Genomic DNA, 22,026 nt, shown 5'->3' with positions numbered 1-22,026 from the left:
CCTGAGATGTCTTCTTCTTGGCTTCATCGGTTGTGTAAGTGATGGCCAGGGTCAAACTTTGGATCTCATGGACTAAACCCATTGTAGACCTCTCTCTCTCTCTCAAGGTCATCCTCGGACAAGTCCTCCAGTGGCGTCTCCAGTCATCTCCATCTGGCTAGCTCACCAGGGCTGTCACCATTACAAATCTTTTTGTAAGATTTGTAATTAAAGTTGAAGATTAATTGACATGCCTTGAGCATCTGAAAGAAAGAAAGATCACTGTAAATTATGTCATAATTGCTGCCATAACGGCAGAATTGCACTTACAAAGGAAAGTGATGATGACGAAATTGAGCATGTACTTAATTTTGACGTGTCTTTTAAACATGCACACATTCAGGTTATTTTGTTAAGGTCTACACTAGACCTCACAAAATCTCACAACCTGATGCGTTATGAGCTTGTAGATCGGCTATTTTCCGCAAAGAGATTTGGTGTATACGGAAAACAAAGTGCGAACCAAGCATAGAGCCCTGGGGGACCCCGGTCAACACTGTAGTGTTTAAGGGGTTATTTGAGAGATTGGTCTGGTGAGCTACTGTACTTACGTTTCCACTAGATGGCACCAGAGATACTGACACCCCAACAAAACATTGTTAACATAGGAGGGTCAGAAAAGTAACAGGACTGTGGCAGCCATGGTTTTCCACTTCCTGTCGATTTGGACCCTTATGGGTCTTTCACTCAGAGAGTCTACAAATGGAACCAAATGGACCCTAACATTTGGTTCCATTTGTACACTCTCTGAGTTACAGACCCATAAGGGTCAATTTGGTTCTATCATTAGGAACCAAACACTCTCTGACTTAAATTATTGGCATGTCATACTGGGGGTCCATGAAATTAAAATGGTTGAGAAACACTACTATAGCCGTACACTAGTACAAAAAGAGCAAAATCTTCTGTTATGGGGGTCCCTGGTATATCTTTTCAAATGGGGGTCCGCGGGGTAATAAGAGTCAATTTGGGAGTCCTTGACATGAAAAAGTTTGGCCACACTGACCTACCACTACCAGGCTACACATCAGATTTAACCATAACTGCGCGGGCGCTCGCACACACACACACACACACACACACTCACCACGCACGCGCGCGCACACACGCACACACACACACACACACACACACACACACACACAAGATAAATCTTTATGCGCTTGCCTGTAGCCCTGCTGCGTCACGGTCACAACCAACCAAACATACATAACTCATTATTCAATTCACTTTTTACTTTTTGCTTCACAATAGTGTCTCAAAGTATTAATAATAGACATGAAATGACACAAACCAGCACTATTCCACCATGTACATGTACACGGTAATGCTAAGCAGCTAGGCTAACTAACTCACCTGAATAATTGGTGTAGCCATGCTTTTGGAAAGAAAGTGACCAGGCTGTTCCTTGTGAAGATAATGAACTTCTCTTTCAGCTGAGCCTGTCACAGGCGTGGTTTAGTAGTTTTAACTCCCTGATAACAATGACAACTCTGCTGTAGGCCTACTTCCATGAATGTTGTGTAAGTTACACTATAAAGTTGTTTATTTCAGTTTGTATCAAACACCCCCGTCTCTCGTGCAGGTGTGTGTGTGTGTGTGTGTGTGTGTGTGTGTGCGCGCGCGCGCGCGCGCTGATGATTCTAAGAGCCCGCCAATAGACCAATTATTGTGACGTCGTCTGTTAAGGGGTCAATTGTCTGCTTAAAGAGACCAGGGAGTATCTGACAATACATTATAACACCTTAATATTTTGTGTCTTCTTAATTCATTGTTTTTGTATTTTTGCCGTGGTCGAAAAATAATTCACATTTCTTACTTAAGTAAAAATATCAATACTGCAATGTAGAAATACTGTTACAACAAGTAAAAGTCTGGAATTCACAAGTTACTTAAAAGTACAAAAGTATTGGTATCAAAATGTACTTAAAGTACCAAAAGTTTAAAGTACTTGAACTGAAAATAGCAGATCTACAAATTAATAAGCTCACAACGTGTCACAAACTTGTAGATCGGCCATTTTCAAATAGCCAAAATATATATAGCTTCAGTGGTTAATGTATGTTTAGTAATAAAAATCTAAATCTAAAAAGTAACTAGTTCAAGTATTCGCAAGTATTTTTAAAAGCACATACTTTTGAATACTTAAGTATATTTAAAAGCAAGTAGTCCAGTAATTCAAGTACAATTTTGATTGTGCTACTTTCACATAGTTGAGTAACATTTGAGCAGTAATCGGCGAGTATCTAGCCTATACTTTGACTCAAGTTATGGGGTTGACACAGCTTTTGACCCTGTCAGAACTTAGAACTTGCTTTTTTTCAAAATAAGCTATAATTGTAAAGTAGCATTGATTCAAAGAGAACATTTGGTTCTTGTCTATCTAATACTGAGCTGGATGGATAGAACAGAGCCATCAGACAAAAACACAACAAATGAAAGTCTGAGAAAGACCAACATTTTAATTGTATACTACAAAATGCACAAATATACAGAACAAATCTTTTAAATGTCTTCGGTCAAATGCTTGCAAATTTCAGTGAAAAAAAACTCGTCATCAGAATACATGGTAGCAAATTTTAAGTCAAAACATACAAAAAAAGAATGTTGGCTGATAACAGAAATGCAAATATATACAGTAAAATAACCATCGCAGCCATGAAAAAGTTGCAAAATGACTCAGCACTGTCTATAGCTAGCAAGCAATCTTTGGTCCCTGTGCATGTGCGCGTTCAAGTACTTAGATGTAGAAGATTCTCAGAGTAATACTAAGAAACTTCAGTGATGGTGCGGGCAGACGTATGGTTCGTTATCTGGGAGTGGGATGGCGTAGTCAGACGTCCAGTCTCTGAGAAACAGCTCCTCCGCTTGGCTACGCAGTGTGGCCTGGCCTGGCCTGACCTCTGACCCCGTCTGGTTCACCACCAGCCCCACCCCCGCTGTGTGGGTGAAATAGTTCTCAGACCAGTTGGATGTTCCTGTTTTGATGAGACAATAAACACCACAACTTGGTTTATGTTGGGTAGATGCAAACAAGTTTACAAAGATACAAGTACTTATCGCATACCTAGCCTTTATTTGGCCTGGGTGAAAGGACAAAGAAATTGATAAGCTGTATCAGCCCTAGGGCTTAAAGTAATACTATTACATTTTATATCTTTTGTGAGTGGCAAATGTTTCTCAACACCCATTCCATGAATCTCACCCCCGAAAGCCTTTTATAAACATATTTTCTATTGAAAGTGGACAGGGGCGTCTTTCCCGCAAAAATTACGTCATACAGCCGAAAAACGGAAACGGAAATGCATCGGTTTCCTGTTTGTCCCGGAACTACCGCGCTAGTAACAAAAAGGAATTTCACGTTGTTTTTATGGCATTATAGGATTGGAAAAACAGGAAGATGGAAAAACAGCAAAAGAAAACAGAGCTCACGGTAACTAAAGCTCCGCTGGCTAAGAGAAAAGTTCTGCAGATAGTATAAAACAACAAAAAGAACACTTTTTGAAACGCTTCCGCCTTCCGGTGAAAACAAATGGAATTCTGGGTAATGCAGGAATCCTCTAAAGACCTGCAATGATGGTAGTGAGCAGCAGAAGTTGCTAAAAATCGTTATTTTGGGACTTACCAAGTACGGCTTTAACACTGTAGTTGACAGACATAAATCGCATTAGAACTGATTAACCAACATTTTTAAATATAGATTTAACCACTTAAACCCTCTAGACTTAGTAAACTGGACCCGAGTTGGCTCTGTACTTTGACCACTTTTTTTCGGTCTACACCAAATCTCACTGCCAAAATAGCCGATCTACAAGCTTACACAGTGTGTGTTCTGACGTGTTGTGAGCTTGTAGATGAAGAGCTTTATTTAGAAGAACAAATTTCAACAAAGCCAAAAACAGTATGAACAGTATAGTGTGTAGTCATATTTTACCTATATAGAGCACTCTGTCGGTCACCATGTACTTAGCATGGTTGACTCGAGCAAACGGGATCTTACTCTGCTCTGCTGTAGATGGCACCACAAACACTTTCTAGAAAAAACAAAGAAACAGATTAAAATTAACACAGAGACCAATACCTTTATCTTTTTATCCCTGTGTCACATGTCACCCCTTCTCTGTAAACCTCCGTTTAGTGTCTGTACTGTATCTATGTCACAAAAGTACTTGGGGGCGCCAAAGATCACAGGGGGGTGAGGTTTGTTTGAGGTAGTGAAACATTAAAAAAAAAAAAAATCATAACTTTTCCTGACCATTTCTAAATATGTAAGCCCTTGCTTTCATCCACCGTCTCTGCCTGTGTTATCAATGTTTTATCAGTCCAACTCCTCATATTCTGTAATCCAGTAGTTAACATAGTTTGGTCATTATAGGTGAAAATGTTATATTTTCATACAATTAATTAATTCATTTTGTTGAATATTGAATCACAAAAAAGCTAAAACAGCAGATCTACAAGCTCACAAAGCATCACATTACGACACGCTGTGAGTTTGTAGAACAGATATTTTGCAACGAATACAGGTTTGCCTTGACATTTAAATGTTTGAAAACCACACATTTGAACACCTCTTGTATTATTGCTTACATAAACTCCGTAAGAATTAACTTAAGAATTAAGCTTAAGAACTGTGTAGCGAGTTAATACACTCAGCTGTGAACCCACATTCCCCCTTGTTGAGCTGTGTGAATACTGTCTGGATACTTCCTTTTGTCTCCATTAGACTCATTTATTCCTGACAAAAATTGCATATTTTCAGCTGAAAAGGGGTAAATTAGCCCCAACACCATCTCCCTCTAAGCTTTCTCTCTCTCAATTAAAAAAAAAAGAAAAGAAAAAAGACATATCCAAAGAGATAAGCCTGATTTATACTTGCTCACAACCTTGTAGCTCACAACCTTGTAGATCTGCTATTTTAGTCAAGGCACACTACCATACGACAACAGATTGAGCGACAGATATATAGACAGATAATCCAACGTACTACGTTGATGTTGCATCTCAGTGGGGGTCTGTGGAGGACTAGCAGAGACTGGAGAAAGATGAACATGGAGTCTGAAGAATGCTGCCAGCAGCTCACCATCAACCTGACCTCCACACCTCTGGTACAGGCTGCCGACCGCAGGGCTGAGTCTATAGCAGGCCAGAAACTGACGGCATAAAAAAAAACATACCACCAACAATAAATGTCATTGTCTTTTCACAGCTTTAGCCATATAATGCACACAAACCATTTTCTTTCACAATTGATCTCCGTTCTATTTTTAGATTCTTCTCACATTAAAACATTGCCAAATTCTTCCGTGAATAATTGTGGTTGCCTGAACGTTATTGCGCATCAAACAAACTTACACATTCCTTTCATAAACATTTATGTGTCTTTCCTCCAGGGACTATAGACCCCTTAACAGACGACGTCACACTGATAAAAAACAGTATGCGTGCAACTAGTATGCGCGCAATGAAACCCATTCTATCAGGTCTCGCTAGGACGCGCCTCACTAGCCAGCGCCTCACTAGCCAACACACAAGAGGGGGTTGGGGTGTGCTGAAACCAGCGCACCCCGAAACAACAGGTTGGGAATTGATTGCGTGAAACAATCATCTGTGCATCCAGTCTCAATGTTAGTAATAAACAAATAATTGGTCTATAGTCAGCTAAACGTATCCATCCATACGTTAAGAGCATTAAAACCAGGGGTGTAGTGCTACCCCCAAAAAGGAACTATACTAAAACAGCACACTGGAGCTCAGCTACAGCACTTTTTTGTTATGGTCAAATGACACTTTGTCAAATAAAATGAATAAACAATGACTGTGTAAGTATTTCCAGTCATATTAACCTGTAGGCATATTTCCTTCAGCTATAAATTATATTATTGATTTTATAGGCCATTATATTCATGTTACCGATAACATTTCCTGCAGTGGCTGTTAAATCTCAGACCGCATGTGTCTGTATATCCTGGCAGCCAAACCTTTAATAAATTGCACTGAAGTCATTTTATGCATAAAGGCAGATTGCCAAAGAGGATTCAGCCACCACATCAATCTAATTACCCCGACCTGCACAAAGTTATTTATTGATTGGGTATAGCCTTGATGTTCAACAAGCAACATGGGCAACATCTAATGCCTAATTTACAATATAGTCCATCACATGACGTTGTCACTTGCCAAAAAGAACTGATCTAAAAGCTATCAACATGCAAAGGATATGGCCGAGATGCCAAGACATGCAACAACAATCCTTCTGCTATGAGTCTTTTTCTTTAAAGCTTAAGTCTTACCCAGGATTCGAACCCTGAATGGTCTCCTGTGCAAGCACCAAAATGTATACTGCTGAACTAACATGGAAAGCCTGTTTGGGCAGGGGAGATATTACGCCTTGATCTTCATGCAATACATGTATTACCGACTAGCATCGTTCAAGACTGTCAAGGCCCCGAATAGGCCGGCACCATTTCAGCCCTTGTCTAGTTTTTATATATTATTATTATTTTTTATATAGCTAGTTTGATCACCTTTTCACCTCTGTATTCCCCCTGGAAACAAGGCTTTGTATTGTGCATTGTTAAACACAATGACAAACATAACTTGTGAGTGGAGTGCAGCCTCTGACCTGAGTGGCTGTGTGTACTGAGATAAAGGCAGGTAATCCATCACAGAGATGTAGACAGATTTCTGAGCATCTGAGATCACAGACAAGATGGAGGCCAGATCGTCTGTTCGACCACGGGCAGAGATCTGGGGTGGCGCACTCTGATGGCAGACAAACAGAAAGGTAAATTGTTAAGACATGCAGGTACGCAGATTTGGGGACCACATTGGGTCCCGTCCCTGCTGTGCTGTCGTCGGATTGTTTAAGTATACTGAGGCTGACAGCCTGCATTTCTTATACCACTGAACTCACAGACAGGTAGACACGAGCAGGCACTCCATTGAGCTTCAGCTGCAGGGGATGCAGGGAGCTGGACAGGGCAGAAAAACGAGCAGGCCAGTAAGGTGGCAGGGAAGCGTTTTTCTCAGCGCCGATGTTCCAGTACAACCCGAATATACGAGACGCGTCCTGTGCCAGGCAGCTGCAGTCCTCTACCGAGACTCCAACCTCCTTTACCTGGGATCAAAATAAAAACAGAATTCTTATTATGATGGAATAGAATGTCTGTTAAAAGTTGTTAATACTTTTTTAAAGTTAACAAAAAAAAATCATCCCTAGAGCAGATCAGTAGTTTATTGGTTTAGATCTTAGTCAGGACTTTAGAAATACTGAGGTCATGAGTTCAAGTCCTATGTACACAAAGAAAGGTCTAACATTGTTAACAGCTGGATATGAAGATAAGGGTCGTGCAGGTTCGTAACTCATCTTTTAATTTCATTCAAAAGATCATGAAAAATCTCACGAAAAAGTTACATAGTTAATATAAACATCAGCAGTAGTCAGATGAGCCTGTAGTCTTTCACCAATATGGTCCTAAACAGCATAACTCAAAAAGTATTTGCTGGATTGCCATGAGATTTTCTGTGCATATTCATGAACCCAAACACTACCGCGTTTGGTGACTCCATTGTTTTTCTCTAAAGCAACCAATTTAGCCAATTTGTCAAAAAGGAACTGCTCTTCAGTAAAAAAAAAAACTAAATCGTTATGAGTCCTACTGGTAGCTATGGGCATGAGACTTATTTTTGCTTCAACTAGTACAGAGGACCAAATCCCACCAGAGGCCTCTCTACTGTGTCTTCGCTACACTGTCAAGGGATACATTTACACTTCATTATTAATGACCTCCTGAGACGGTTTGGGTGATCAATCTTCAGAATCTTGAAATCTCCTTGGGTGCATTTATTATTTCATGTATTCTAGCACTGCGTTCTGACAGTACCTGGCTGAGGGAACGCCAGTCCATGTTGGCGCTGCCCAGGTACATGTGTTTCTGATCCACCACCCAAAGTTTGGTGTGGATGATTCCTCCTGTTACTGACCCTAGATCCACCTCCCTCACATCAGCACCTGATACAGAGAACAAGAACAAAAGCAATGTTTTCTGAAAGTTAAAAACAATATCAGTGTACACCTGATTGTTGCAGATACAAAGAGTAAAATGAACATACAGTACATGGCCAGTGACTTTGTCCAGTTTCACTTTAAAAACCTTTCCATCATGCATGTCACACAAACAGAATGCGATGCGTTTTGTTGATATAACAAGTTTGTTCATATAGAGTCCCATCCACAAATCCACCATTTAACTTCCACAATCCAGATTATCAAAACCATTGGTGTTGTGTGCTGGATTCGAACCAACATCATCACGGGTCACGCGCTCCATGCAGGAGGTGTGGAAGGAAAATGGTTCAAGTCACTGGCCACCTACTGTAAAAACAGAGACTCAACGCAACACTGCAGCTTGCGTATATACCAATTTATTTCACTAATGTTTCGGCCAAAGGACTTTGTCAGAGTCATACAGCATCAGAATATAAATGAATTGGTTTGTACAGAAGCTGCAGTGCATTTAGTATAATAGAAATAGTAGAAAATTAAATGACTAGATAAATGATTATGGTAGAATCATGCTATACCTGTTCCAGCCAGCTGTTGTGTGTCCTGTGTTGAGTTCTGAGGCGAGTTGACGGCGATTCGAAGATTCACTCCTCTGTTCTCCATTTGCATCAGCTTCTTAAACACCTCCCTCCCCTGGGGAAAAACAAATATTATAACCGTTCAAATACAGACAATTTCACTTGATAGGCGGTCATAATACAACCTTTATTTCTATTGAATCTAAAAAGGGATTCTAAAAAGGGCTTTTCAAGATATCCAATTTATTAAAACACAGATCAAATGTGATCTTTTGTTAAAGAAAAAATAAACCATAATTAACATGAATGAAAATTACTTTTCCATTTCTCTATTTGGCTGGCGCTAGAAAAAGGTTTGAAAACTATTCAGTACGTTTCCTATAATTATTAAGACCTACAACAAGCAGCTCATAATGTTATCCTCAAATGGTTTAACCGCTACTGCTTTCCACTATGGAATATAATGTATAAGAGGGTTTATATCTTAAAATTGACAATTATTGATGTTATTGATTAGTTTACATGTCTAATTGAATTGTTTGGTAAATCTAAACACCAGTATTTTCAGTACAAAAAGTTTCAGGTACTCTCAGGTAATACATACCTTATACCGCAGTTTATAGTAAATTCAGGTTCTCAGGAAAATCATCACTTATTAATTGATGATTGTTCGATAAGGGAACCACCAATTGATTATTAACCCATTAAGACCGGGAAAGCATCTGTCATTTTAGATTTGAACCACTTTAATCATTATCTTATACTTTGGCTATTCAAAAATAGCAGATATACAAGCTCATAGTGTGGCGCCGAGTGCTGCGCTATGAGCTTGATTGAAAAATCATGACAATGTGTGCAAATCTTTGAATCATTTTTAAGGGAACATTTGTAACTCAAATCTTTGCTTCTGGGGACTATACAAATGCACAATTATTTTTTACAAAATGATATGCATTTGGCCGCAAATCCCATCTCAAAATGTGTTGTTCCAGGGACCACCCCAGAAGCAAAGATTTGAGTAAAAAGAAATGCTTCAAAAAGCGTGTGTGTGTGTGTGTGTGTGTATATATATATATATAATTTAAGACTTTTTCCTCCTCACAGAGTCTCTCAATATTCAGCATCTCCAAAGTCTCTCCATTATAAGATAAAGACGGCATCCCGTTGTGCCAATCATGTGTATCGTATCGTATTTAGGGACAAAAAATAAATAAATAAATAAATAAATATATATATATATATATATATATATATATATATATATATATATATATATATATATATATATATATATATATATATATATATATATATATATATATATATATATATATACATATATATATATATATATACATATATATATATACATATATATATATTCAAAGATTTGCACAAATGTTCATGATTTTAAAAAAAATAACAGATATACAAGCTCTATGAATATTTTTGAATAGGCAAAGTATAAAATAATGGTTAAAGTGGTTACACAGATGTGTTTTAATGGATTAACGAAATTCCATAACATTTGCTTGCTTAGTCTAGCACTATTAAGCTGTGCTGTGTTGTTGACCTGGGAGTCTGTAGCTTCAGGAAGGCCCTGGTCGCTGCCTCTGAGGGTGAAGTAGAAAGCAGCGATGTCAACAGACCGGTTGGCTTGTTCCAACAGACTGAGCCATCCAGAGGACACACTAGGCAGGGCAGGAGACGGCGAGGACGGGTACAAACCTATAGGCATACTCTCCAGCAGACGCACTCTGGAGATGCACACACACACACACACACACACACACACACACACACACACACACACACACACACACACACACACACACACACACACACACACACACACACACACACACACACACACACACACACACACACACACACACACACACACACACACACACGTTTGTTTTTATTTATGTTAATCACAATATTACAGCATTCATAAATTAGAGATCGTCTCAGTCTCACCGGCAGTCTGTGCTGCAGGGCTCCTGCACCACACTCAAGCCTTCCAGCCAGTGCAGTTCCAGCTGCGCCAGGAGTTGTTCCACAGACCTGGGTAGACCGTACTGCCACACATGCAGCCCAAGACCCCCCAGAAGGAGCAGAGTGGTGGGCCAGAGGCAGAACAGGGCAAAACCGGAGCACGTTGATTTCTGACAGAATGTGTGGGAGAGGGACAGAAAATTGATATTAGATGCTTGTTGACAGATTAACATTGTTTACAGTAATGATACATTAAGTAAATAGCCTCGGGATCCAACGGTTCCCGAGCCATGTGGCAGGAGTCTATCTCCTGTTTCTCTAGCAACTATATCGCCTGAAGTACACGCCCTGGACATGATGCTAGTATGTCACAGGGACTTACCCCCAATCCTAACCTTGATGCTGAGTGCCAAGCATGGAGGCACAATGGGTAGCATATTTGTAGTATTTGGTATGACTCGGCCCGGAATTGAACCCCGACCTCTCAATCTCAGGGCAGACCTCTGAAAGCAAGACCACTGTAATAATTATCTTAATTGGGGTATGGACTTCTTTAAGGACACTTTCATGCATTTCATTTAATTGTTGATGGTTATCATAGAAAATCCATAGACAGAAAATGTTACTGTCTATCCATTTCAGCCTTTCTGTATTCCTACAATTCCCATGATGCATTTCATAGGCAAGCATTGGGCAAGCACACCCATATGGTCTATGCTCATCATTACATCAACCAAATTCATATTGTCTGAACTGGGTATGGTTGTTAATTTTTTGAAAACCTTTACCCTTTGGGTTGTAGTTATCATTTTAACAGATGTTACCTCAGTGACGTCGCTTCACTGAAGTAAACTTTTCAGCACTACTTCAGCAGTGCTTCAGAGTCACAGAAGAGGGCTCAGTTTTTGGGTGCAAATTGAACATTAATCTTACAACTAATATACAGAGATAATATTGAAAACATAGTACCCACAAGTAAAACAACAAACAACCAAAAACTTGGACATGGCGAGAAACCTTGCTTACTACCAACCAAACCATGAAACCAGGTTATTGGAATTAGTCACCTAAATGCACCTCAACGCTTTAACCGACTTGTTGCCATAGCTCAACTATTCACAGTAATCATGGTAAAAATAAATACATGTAAATACAGGCTATGGGAATTTGATTCATGGGCGTGTAACATTCCACAGGAGTCAGGGAAGGGTGGAGTCATTTCACACCAGTGACTTCATCTGATCGCTACACAGCCATGTGAGGGAGCCCAGAACCAATAAGTCCATAACAAGACTGTCTCTGACTTGTAAAAAAATAACCCCCAATTCAATCCTTCTTGGAAATAACCACGCTCTTAAGATTTGGGAGAAAACAAAGCAGGACTTGACCTCATCAACATTCTTCCACGTGTTGAAAATACCACCAAAAATAACTGAAATAAAGTCTTGTTATAAAACAAGAGTGGAAAAAAAGCCTTTTGGCCTTTACAAAACTATATTTCAAGCTTTCCCCAAGTCAGACTGTAGTTGTTAGCAGTGCAGAGCTACAGTGCTAATAACATGCCATTACATAATTATCAAGTTTCCTTCAACAGCAGGAAGCTATCGTAGAGCAGCAGAAACTCACCTTTTCTGTGCGCTTTGCTTTAGTCTTGGCTGGTTTTTGAGTAACTGTTGCAGTAGTGGGCTCATCTGTATCAGGGATCCGCTCAGCAGGAGCCGAGAACACTGCCGGAACATTCTCTTGTTCTGTGTATGACTTATCATGGTAACCGTTTGCTTCCTCTGACTCACTGACTGTCAGAACACCAGACTCCTCAGCTGCTGGATCATCCACACACTGACTGTCCGATGACGAGTCGTCGTCTTCTTCAATATCCAGAATAGGTTTAATCAGCTCCGACTCCCACGGAGGCTCTTCATCCGCGATGGGGGTCACTGGGCCGGCGTCCCTGGCTTCACCCTTACCATCACCGGAGGTGGCGCACTCTCCGTCACTGACACTTTCATCAACCTCGCTCTCCTGCATCTCATCAACCTCACTCTCCCTCGTTCCCTCTGAGCGCTCTTCCTGTACCGTTAGACTGCAGGGGACCTCATCCGAGAGGTGAGGTGCTGTGTGGTCCTCAGGACCGACGTGTGCTGGTTCTGCTCTGAGGGCAGGTCTGGCAGTGACGACTACATTCTGCTGCTCCTCCGTGGAGCCGTACGCGATGCCAGCCGGGAGGCTCTGGGGAGGCAGCTCCGAGGCACCTTGCTCTGCACCGCTGACAGCAGAACTGAGAGGGATTCTGGGGACTCGCACTGATGGCAGAGGAAGGGCCGTTTCTCGACTGACGCCGGGGAGCATGGATTTACGGACCTCCCCGCCGTCAGGTGTGTGGCTGACTCCATCTTTTTTGAAGAGAGGAGGTTCTGTGCTGTGAACGGCAGTGGGACGTTTTTTGGTCACGGTGCTCAGAGTAGGGATCCGTGAGATAGGTTGCCTCCCTGTATAGGAATGGACAAAATATTATTTGGAGTGATTTACATACAGTCAGTATGCATCATTTATTCGAAACACAAAATTAAGCAATTTGTGTCTTTGGGATGGCAAGTGCTTCTCCTCCTATGTGAGTCTTTTGTTTTCATCTCCCCATACCCCCCAGGGGCCTGTGCTTGGCTTCTTCATTTTTCCCTCCCTTTACTCTCTTAGCCTTGCCATTCATCTCTCCTCACAAGCTCTCCTATCACGGTTATGCTGCTGATGACACTCAACCGTTTCTCCTTCCCTCCTTCTGCCACACAGTTTGAAGAGTGCATCACTGCATGCCTGCTGCCATCTCACAGTGGATCACTTCCCACCACCTCAAGCTCAACCCAGAAGAGTGAGCTTCTCTTCTTCCCTGGTAAAGTCTTGCCCTCTGCAGGATTTTCCATTTCCATAAACAAAAATGAAAACTCCTGCTCAAAATGCAAAGAATTTGGGAGTGGTCCTGGACAGCCCTTCAAGGCACACATTTAAGCAATCATTCAGTCCTGTACTGTAGGTTTGCACCTGACACCAGAGGATGACCTTATTCAATCCTCACTCATCTATAGGCTTGACTACTGCAGGCTTGACTACACCCTCCTTTACTGTCAGCTCCACTCTGAAAACCCACATCTTCAGACTTGACCGAACCCCCCCTAGCAATCCTTAATTCCTTGCATTACCTCTTGCTGCCCATTTAAATATTTGCTAGTTATGCTACGCTGCAGACGGTTTGCTTGTCCACAATTGCTAAATGTGTTATGTTTTTCAACATAGGCTAGGTTTTGTTTACTTATACCTGGTATTCTATCCTAGTTACTTAATCACATCTCAGAACTCTTGATACAGAAATAAAAACCATTCATTCACATAATTGATTTCTTTGCCCTCTTTACTTGACCATTTACCATGTTGCTTGTTTCTTTTTTTCGTTCATATTTTGTTTAATCAAATGTTTATTTACTGTTATTTGTTAACCAGGGTTCATGCCATCTACAGTACTTCGATCTTGCACTTTGTAAGTCACTCTGGATAAGAGCATCTGCTAAATGCCAATATGAATCGTATTCATCTTCATGGTTAAGTGTACATAGCTGTGCTGTTCTGTACACTTTCTGTTCTGTACTGACTCATTGAACTGATTAAATATATCTTTCGTCTAGAACAAACAATTTCCTGTCCAGCAACGTTCTCAACATACCATACTGGTATACACTTAGTAGCAATGTTGAAGTGTAGGGATGCTTTTAGATGGCTATGACTACGTTGAAGAAAGGCTTTTTGTAGACAAACCTTGGCATTTGATTTTCCTATCATCCCGGTAGGCAAATGGTTACATGTGTTTTGTCACTAAGGTGACGGTATCACCTTGGTGATGAAGCATACATAACCATTTACCTTTAGTCTGTCTCTCTGTAGTCTTGCGTAGCCAGACAACTATTCCACAATCGATGAATGCTAAATAGAGTCTGGAACAACATCTCCTGAAAGCTGATGTGGAAGCCATCATCTGTTCGTCATTTCCGTTCACAAACATATATTTTAATATATCTTCAACCCATTTAGACCTGAGGCCGATTTTAAAAACAACTTCTAAATCCCAACATAAGTTTTCTGACAAACTTAATGTTGCTATATAAATAGCAACATCTAAAATGACAGATGCTTTCCCGTTTTTAAATGTATAACGTACATGTTTTAATTTCCATTTCTACTAAGCAGCAACTGTGCTTCAACTAATTTGATTTACAGTAGGATAAATTTGGGCAACTGCAAAGACGAATCCACTTTACCCACGAATAATTTTCTGCGCTTCCGACTGCATGGCGGATGCATTTGAAAATTGTGTGAGTCAACAGTCTGTCTCGAGAGACTAGTCTCTCTGTGTCTCATAACTAGGTCTGCTCCATTAGCATGCTGGCTCGTGCCCAGCAGCACATCACGCCTGTTATGTGCTAGGTCTGCACACCATTTAATAAAGGCCTCTCCAGATATGCCAGATTCCCCGCTCAGTTATTCGGTGAAAGCAGCTCAATCACATGACCGAGGTCAAAGATACATTCGGGTTGAGGGCACTGAAGAGGGAATAACATTCCCGGCCGCTTATCTGGTTGTTCCAGAACGAGCACATTCACTGACACTGTTGCCTGTTGGCCATCTAAACTCTGAGGTGTTTATTCTCCAGAGTATTTGCTCACCTGCTCTGCGGCTCATGTCTTCATTGTCATCTGGGTCTTTCCTCTCCATGTCCTCCTCTAGTGGCACACGTTCCAATACAACAGAACATGACCTTAGAGCCTGGAGAAAAGAAACAAGTATTATTAATTTCAATACACTGTTTTAAAAAAAGAGTTGTTTTTAAGCTGTAATAGTTATCAAATGATTGTTAATTATTATTCTGTAAGTATTAGGCAAAACGATCATGTTTTGGAAAAAGGCTAAATAAATTCATGAATACATTTTTTGTACACTCAAGACATTTCACAGCCACATCACACATTTGCACCACGGTAAATCATAAACATAAAAATGTGTGACACTCAATTCTTTATGTCATAAGTTTACAAGATATACACACAAACACTGGCGTGTTGACATTTTCTCATATTTTGTACTTTCCTTAAGATTTTGACGCCATTCACACCGGGCACGATAACTATAAAGATAATTACGGTATAACTATATCGTTCACCATTGTATTTTTTTTATAGGTCGATGTTAACACTGCCATCCACTTGACTAAAACGATACTTTATAGTTATAGTGCTCAGTGTGAATGGCCTTTTATCCAGTGCATCCAAAGTCTACCACATGCAAACATTCACCTCATCATATGAGTTTCTTTGGCTCTATAGCAGCATCTGTCCAAACACAGGTATTTTATTTATTTTATTTTATCTATACTTGCTAGTGCTACTAGTATCTATAGAGGGCTCCTACCACTGTACTTGACGCCTCATCGACTTCCTCTTCTGGCAGAGAAGGGCTCTCATCTCGGTCCAGCCTCTGGTTCTTCTGACTCTGCACAGACTCAGTGTCTGAGTCATCTGACTCCTGCAGGGTGGATCAATTATTCACATTCTCAGCAGGGGCTGGGCAACAATATATCGAATTCTTCAACATGACAGAGTACATTTGATTGAACAATGTAAAAAATAAAAAATAAAGAAGCGATGTCAATTATATACTGATGTTGTATCTTTGCATTTTAAGGGCATTAAATTCACACAATTAGCAAAAGGAACAAAAAGAAAAGTGTTAGAAACCCCCAGGATGGAACGATCACAAAAGAGGGGAGGGGCCATGTGGTGTGAGTGAGCAATATCCAAATGCCTGTGGTGTAAAGTAACTAAGTACATTTACTGTACAATTTTGAGGTATTTCTACTTTGCTGGAGTGTTTCCAATTTTCAGTACTTCTACTCCACTACATCTCAGAGGCAAATGTTATACTTTTACTCAACTACAATTATTTGAAAACTTTAGTTACTTTGTAGATTTTGATTATTATTACAAAACATACATTAACCACTTCAACCGTATATACATTTCGGCCATTTGAAAATAGCCGATCTAAGCTCACAGTAATCTTCTATATTCAAAAGATGTATGCGCGTGTGTGTGTGTGTGTGTGTGTGTGTGTGTGTGTGTGTGTGTGTGTGTGTGTGTATACATTTGTGAAACGTGTGAAATGGGACAGTCTGCATAATGATAAGTATATTCTGATATCAATACTTTTGTACTTTTACTCAAGTATCTTTTTAATACAGGACTTTTTAGTAATAAATGTGAGTACTTCCTCCACCACTGCCAAATGTAAAGCAAACAAATGCAAAACAAAGTTAAACATCGACAAAGCGACAACGTCGTACTACCCCTAAATTAGGCATTCATTGTCCATACCAGTAAAATCATGTAACACATTATATAGGTGTATATTAGTAATAAATATAAAACACAGATAATGTCTATCTTTCTTACCATGATGTCTGAGGTGTGTTAAACCGTTACCTAGAAAGTAGCACCGGTTGACTGGACTACACCCATTCACAATGGAATTAAACAAACAGAATTATTGTCTGGTAAAAACAACGTTAAATGTAATGGTAGTTTATAATATAGACGTCTCTAGCGTTACATGGGGTTTATTATATAAATTAAAACTAGTTTGTACTCTGTCTTCTTTTTCTTCCACGCTGCGTGCGAGCTACGTGGCTGAGAGAAATAATCAGCGAGGAAGTTCACATCCCATAGCGCAGAGGTACGGTCGCATTGTGATTGGCAGGGAGTGGTTGTCAGGTCAACAAAAGAAGCATGGATAAGTCAATTTGTAAAATATACACCTTTAAAAAAATCGCAATTTCAGTCTCTCAGGCGATGCCTGACAGGCATAGGATACATAATTGCACAACAAAAATAGGCTGTTAGTGGACCTTTTTGAGACCATTAAAATACGTGGTGTGTGGTGTGTGATGTGTGTGCAAAGTTGCGCACCCGTTTAGGTCCTCAAAAACACAATTTGTGCCTACAAATAATAATAAAAATTGCAATTTCACTGGTGCAGATCTCGGGCTCTAATTACATTTCCCCCTCAGTCTATTTTCGTCTAATCTAATGGTAGCCCTGAAACATGACTGTCTGTGAACCATGACTAATCTAATGGATAAACAAACTACTTCTATTGTCTCCTCTCCTCTGACAACCAACTAGCCAATCACGTCGCGGCCGTCCCCCTGGGCTATGGGTTTTTGACTCAGGGTGAGGTGAGGAGGGAGGCGGAAAAGCTTAGCAGTTAGCAATAAAAATAACCCAGTGAGTGAACAGTGAACCCACCTCCACCGAGTCCACCCAGTCTGCATCATGGTCCGCATACGAGGTTGATGATGATGATGATGATGATGATGATGATGGAGGTCCTCGTCTTGATGATGACGTCCTTTCTCGTAGTCTCATCGGCATCTTCGCCTCGTGTAACCGTTACCTGATTTACAAGACACAACTTTGTTACGTTGTTACTAGTTCATCGAATAATTGCATAATATAACTTACGATGGGCGATAATAAGCAACTATGTCTGCGGGTCAAAACGCTAAAATAATGAAGAGAAATTACCGATCAGTCAGAAATGAACTGTTCCTCGGGACTCAGCAGCCGCCAGGCGCGTTTTGTTTTGAATGTGTCAGGATGGAACATCAGGAAGCGTGTTTTTCAAACTCTGGAGGAAGGCATAAACAAAAGGTTGAAGAAACCGCGATTTCCTGTCCTCTGCTGATTGATTGGTGGATGGATCCGTTGGACTCCTCCCACCGACGCTATACAATGTCGTTACACCGAATTCAGTGACTTGTTTAAGTATGTCACCCCAGCGGTCGCTGTTTTTCCATTTCAGCAAATTCACTGTCGGCAGCGAGAGCGATTAAACACTTCTAATTGTCCCCCCTGTTTACTTTCGATGTGTCTGAAGTTAGACAGTCATCCCGTTAAAGTAGAAGTTACATTTGTCTTGAGAAATAACAAATAGGCCTGACCCCACTCTGATAACAACAGTAGCAACATGTTAATCCATGAAACATTGAAGTGCAGTCATCGAATACCAAACCAGTCGCCCCGAAACACCGTCGCGATACCCCCCCCCCCCCGTGACGCCGGGCCCAGAGCCTTCTATTAGAGAGTTGCGCCAATGAGGGGTCAGAAACAGCGTCGGTCACGTGGTTCATGTAGCTGGAAATAGTGACAAGGAGCCGTCGACTTCAATGCATTCCATGAACTTCCGGTTTAGGGATTTGTCACTATTTGCCAGCTCCGTTCCGTGAGCAGAAATTGGACTTCCGGTTTTCGAGCTAGCAGAAATAAGGTTTCCGGTTGCCTTCAAAATAAGATCACGATTTTCAAATGTTTTTTAAAAGACACAAATCTATTTTAAAAATACATTTATGATGTATGCCTTTTAAATGGCTCATACTAAAACACTTCCAAGTGGCAAGTTTGCCAGGGTGTTCCAGATTGAGGCTATTGACCCCCATCAAATGTGCACTTCACACCTAAATATGGGCCATTTGTAACAGGAATTTATGAAAACCACTGCATTATAGGTTAGAAATACTTTGAAATTCAAGAATGCATGCTTAACCATTCAAAGTTTGAATGGTTAAGCATGCATTCTCTAATTAATGTTTGTCCTGCAAGTGTAAAGTGTAACCTGAAAACCTTAATTATTTATTTCGTTTTTCCCTGCTAAATGTCTCAGGAAATGAACCCTCTCCTTCCATTCTGCTGTAGTTAGGTAATAATTATGTGTTATCAGTCCAACCCTGATTAAAGCAGACGCCTAGAATTACATAATTACCTTTTATATACCCATATTTATATTCATTGCTTTCTGCAATTATTCAGCATAGATAAGTTAACCCCTTAAGCCTGATTTATACTTATGCTGTTCAGAAATAGCCAATCTACATGCTCATAACTACAAAAACATTGTTTTGTTGTTGCCTACATAATAGGTTTCTTTTACATAGCCATGTTGTTCTTTGCTATTTTACTTCAAGTATGAAGTATCAAGTATGTTAAAATTGTATGAATGTACCTATGTAAACTCAGTTTACACATCATTTGCACTCAAAGGACCACAATGGGAATAACCTCTTGAGCTTTTTTGTTTTATCCTTTTGACAGATTATGTACAAAATACAAATATATGGTCATGCATGTATTTGTCAATAAAAACATAAATCAATCACCACAATATATTATTTATGTGGTTAACGTATGACATTTATTCCTAGCCTATACACAAAAAAGCCAATCTATATGCACACAAGCTTATAGATCTGCTTTTATTCTTTTTCCTGCTATAAGTACAATTTTGAGGTATTTTTACTTTAGTCAAGTCAAGTGAATTTTATTTATAAAGCACATTTAAAAACAACCAAAGACTGATCAAAGTGCTGTACATCAGGGTTAAAAAACACACAAAAAGCATCAAATACATACACACACAACTGCAAGCAAAAATACCAAAAACAAAACAAGAAGATCAACAATATATACAAAAAATCAATAATATAAAAACTATAGCAAAAAGGCAAGTAGCTAAGAAAACATTAAGGAAAATGTGTGAGCATGTAAACAGGTGTCCAACAATTTCTCCATGGCATGAATATATCCAGTTTTCAGTACTTTTACTTCTATTCCACTACATCTCAGAGGCAAATGTTGTACTTTTACTCAATTACAATTATTTGAAAATATCCGAACGCGTGTGTATGTCACAAGTGCTGGCATCGCCAGCCGTCTCCGGTCCAGTGTCCACTATTGTCTGAAAATGTCAGAAAAGGGCACTTTTCTGACCTCTGACCTCACTGGACGGCCCGCCACACATTTTTTTTACACCTCTCCCGCTTAGCGGAGAGTGTGGCAGTGTAGAGGGGGTCTCCCCGAACGCGTGTGTATGTCACAAGTGCTGGCATCGCCAGCCGTCTCCGGTCCAGTGTCCACTATTGTCTGAAAATGTCAGAAAAGGGCACTTTTTTGACCTCTGACCTCACTGGACGGCCCGCCACACTTTTTTTTACACCTCTCCCGCTTAGCGGAGAGTGTGGCGTTGTAGAGGGGGTCTCCCCGAACGCGTGTGTATGTCACAAGTGCTGGCATCGCCAGCCGTCTCCGGTCCAGTGTCCAATTTGTATAGGCTATGCAGTCCTTTGAACAGCATTTATCAATTTAGATAATGTTTTAATGTTTTAAAAAACGTTTTTGTTACACAGAAACATAATATGTGTTATATAGCTTCGTTTAAATGCTTAATTTATAGTTTTAATGTGCAAATGAACCGTTTTTCAATGATTTTCAATGGTTTCTTTTTACTCTAGAGGGTACTCTTATTCTGAAGAGATCGTCAACCGGAAGTCTTATTTCTGCTCCGTTATTTCTGCTCACGGAACACAGCTCTATTTGCCAATGTATGTGTATGTAGAAGACCTGGCCCGAAGAAGTGAACGGAGTTGGCGTAATAACTCTCTAATAGATGGCACTGGCCGGGCCTGGTGAGGGCTCTGCTCGTTCGGGGCGACCGGACCGGACAAACAGCCAAACAGGACAGGCCGGTGTGATGAGCGGTCTGCTCCTAACTGGTAGTGAGCGTGTTTAGGGCCGAGGCTTCCAGCTACCCAGTCGAATCATTCCAGTACAGTGGCTATAAAATGAGCTGAGGCATTGCCTTCTGGCCACAATAATAATTGTGTCCTACATTTGGCACTTCACTTATGCAGTAGGTAGGCTATATATGTAATGTAACCTACGTCATTACCACTGCAACAAATACATTATTTGGAGCGCATTATGGCAAGACTGCTAAATCTATTTGAATGCATGTTTATAGGCTTGTCTGTCCACTTGAGGGCAGTGACACGCTGAGATTGGGCCCGTCGCATTAGCTGTAGCTCCAGTAACAGCAACAGTGCTGTGCTGTATGTAATGATAACAATAAAATACAGAGTTCGGTCAAATTACATTACAGGTAAGCTGTGTATAATTAGTTTTGTTGTTGCGAAAGAGCATTAATTGGCTGTTGACCTATATCGGTCAGGGTTTTATCTAATAACTTTTGTCGGGTCTATAGCCTTGGATCAAGACTATTATGTATTTTATCGAGTCTGGCTTTTACTTTCTGGGATAGTCTTGGCTAACACCCCCCAGTGCGTCCTGCACTTTCGCCAGTAAAGCCCGACTTTCTCCGTCCATGTACAACACTTACTTACCCGGTTGCCCCAAATGTTAACTCGCGCTTATGAGTCTTTGTGCAATGTATTAGTCAGTATCTTTCAATAGATATGTGTTTTAATCCCGTATGTGGTTGAACGCCATTTACCCCCCTAATTTACTTCCTGTTTAC

At 40.4% G+C, this 22,026-nt stretch overlaps 1 protein-coding gene across 2 annotated transcripts; it reads right to left on the bottom strand.

The window, feature by feature from the left end:
- Positions 1 to 2,481: 2,481 nt before the first annotated feature.
- Positions 2,482 to 18,378, bottom strand: pld7 (phospholipase D family, member 7). 2 transcript variants are annotated; one of them, XM_084042100.1, is made up of 14 exons: positions 18,246 to 18,378; positions 17,967 to 18,114; positions 16,075 to 16,188; positions 15,333 to 15,432; positions 12,250 to 13,112; positions 10,606 to 10,793; positions 10,199 to 10,382; positions 8,626 to 8,740; positions 7,926 to 8,053; positions 6,956 to 7,159; positions 6,665 to 6,804; positions 5,027 to 5,192; positions 3,974 to 4,073; positions 2,482 to 3,017 (listed from the first exon to the last, which is right to left on the bottom strand). In XM_084042100.1, exons 2-14 carry the CDS (start codon positions 18,090 to 18,092, stop codon positions 2,818 to 2,820), a joined length of 2,628 nt encoding a protein of 875 aa, XP_083898226.1. In that variant the 5' UTR covers positions 18,093 to 18,114; positions 18,246 to 18,378; the 3' UTR covers positions 2,482 to 2,817. The 2 variants fall into 2 exon arrangements, with proteins under 2 accessions (XP_083898226.1, XP_083898227.1); XM_084042101.1 differs by lacking the exons at positions 17,967 to 18,114; positions 18,246 to 18,378 and adding an exon at positions 17,115 to 17,339.
- Positions 18,379 to 22,026: the final 3,648 nt, after the last annotated feature.

The sequence above is a fragment of the Gymnoscopelus microlampas genome, assembly GCF_963454915.1.
Source record: "Gymnoscopelus microlampas genome assembly, chromosome: 18".
In the NCBI taxonomy this organism is placed as follows: Eukaryota; Metazoa; Chordata; class Actinopteri; order Myctophiformes; family Myctophidae; genus Gymnoscopelus; species Gymnoscopelus microlampas.
This window is presented reverse-complemented; position numbering and strand designations above follow the sequence as displayed.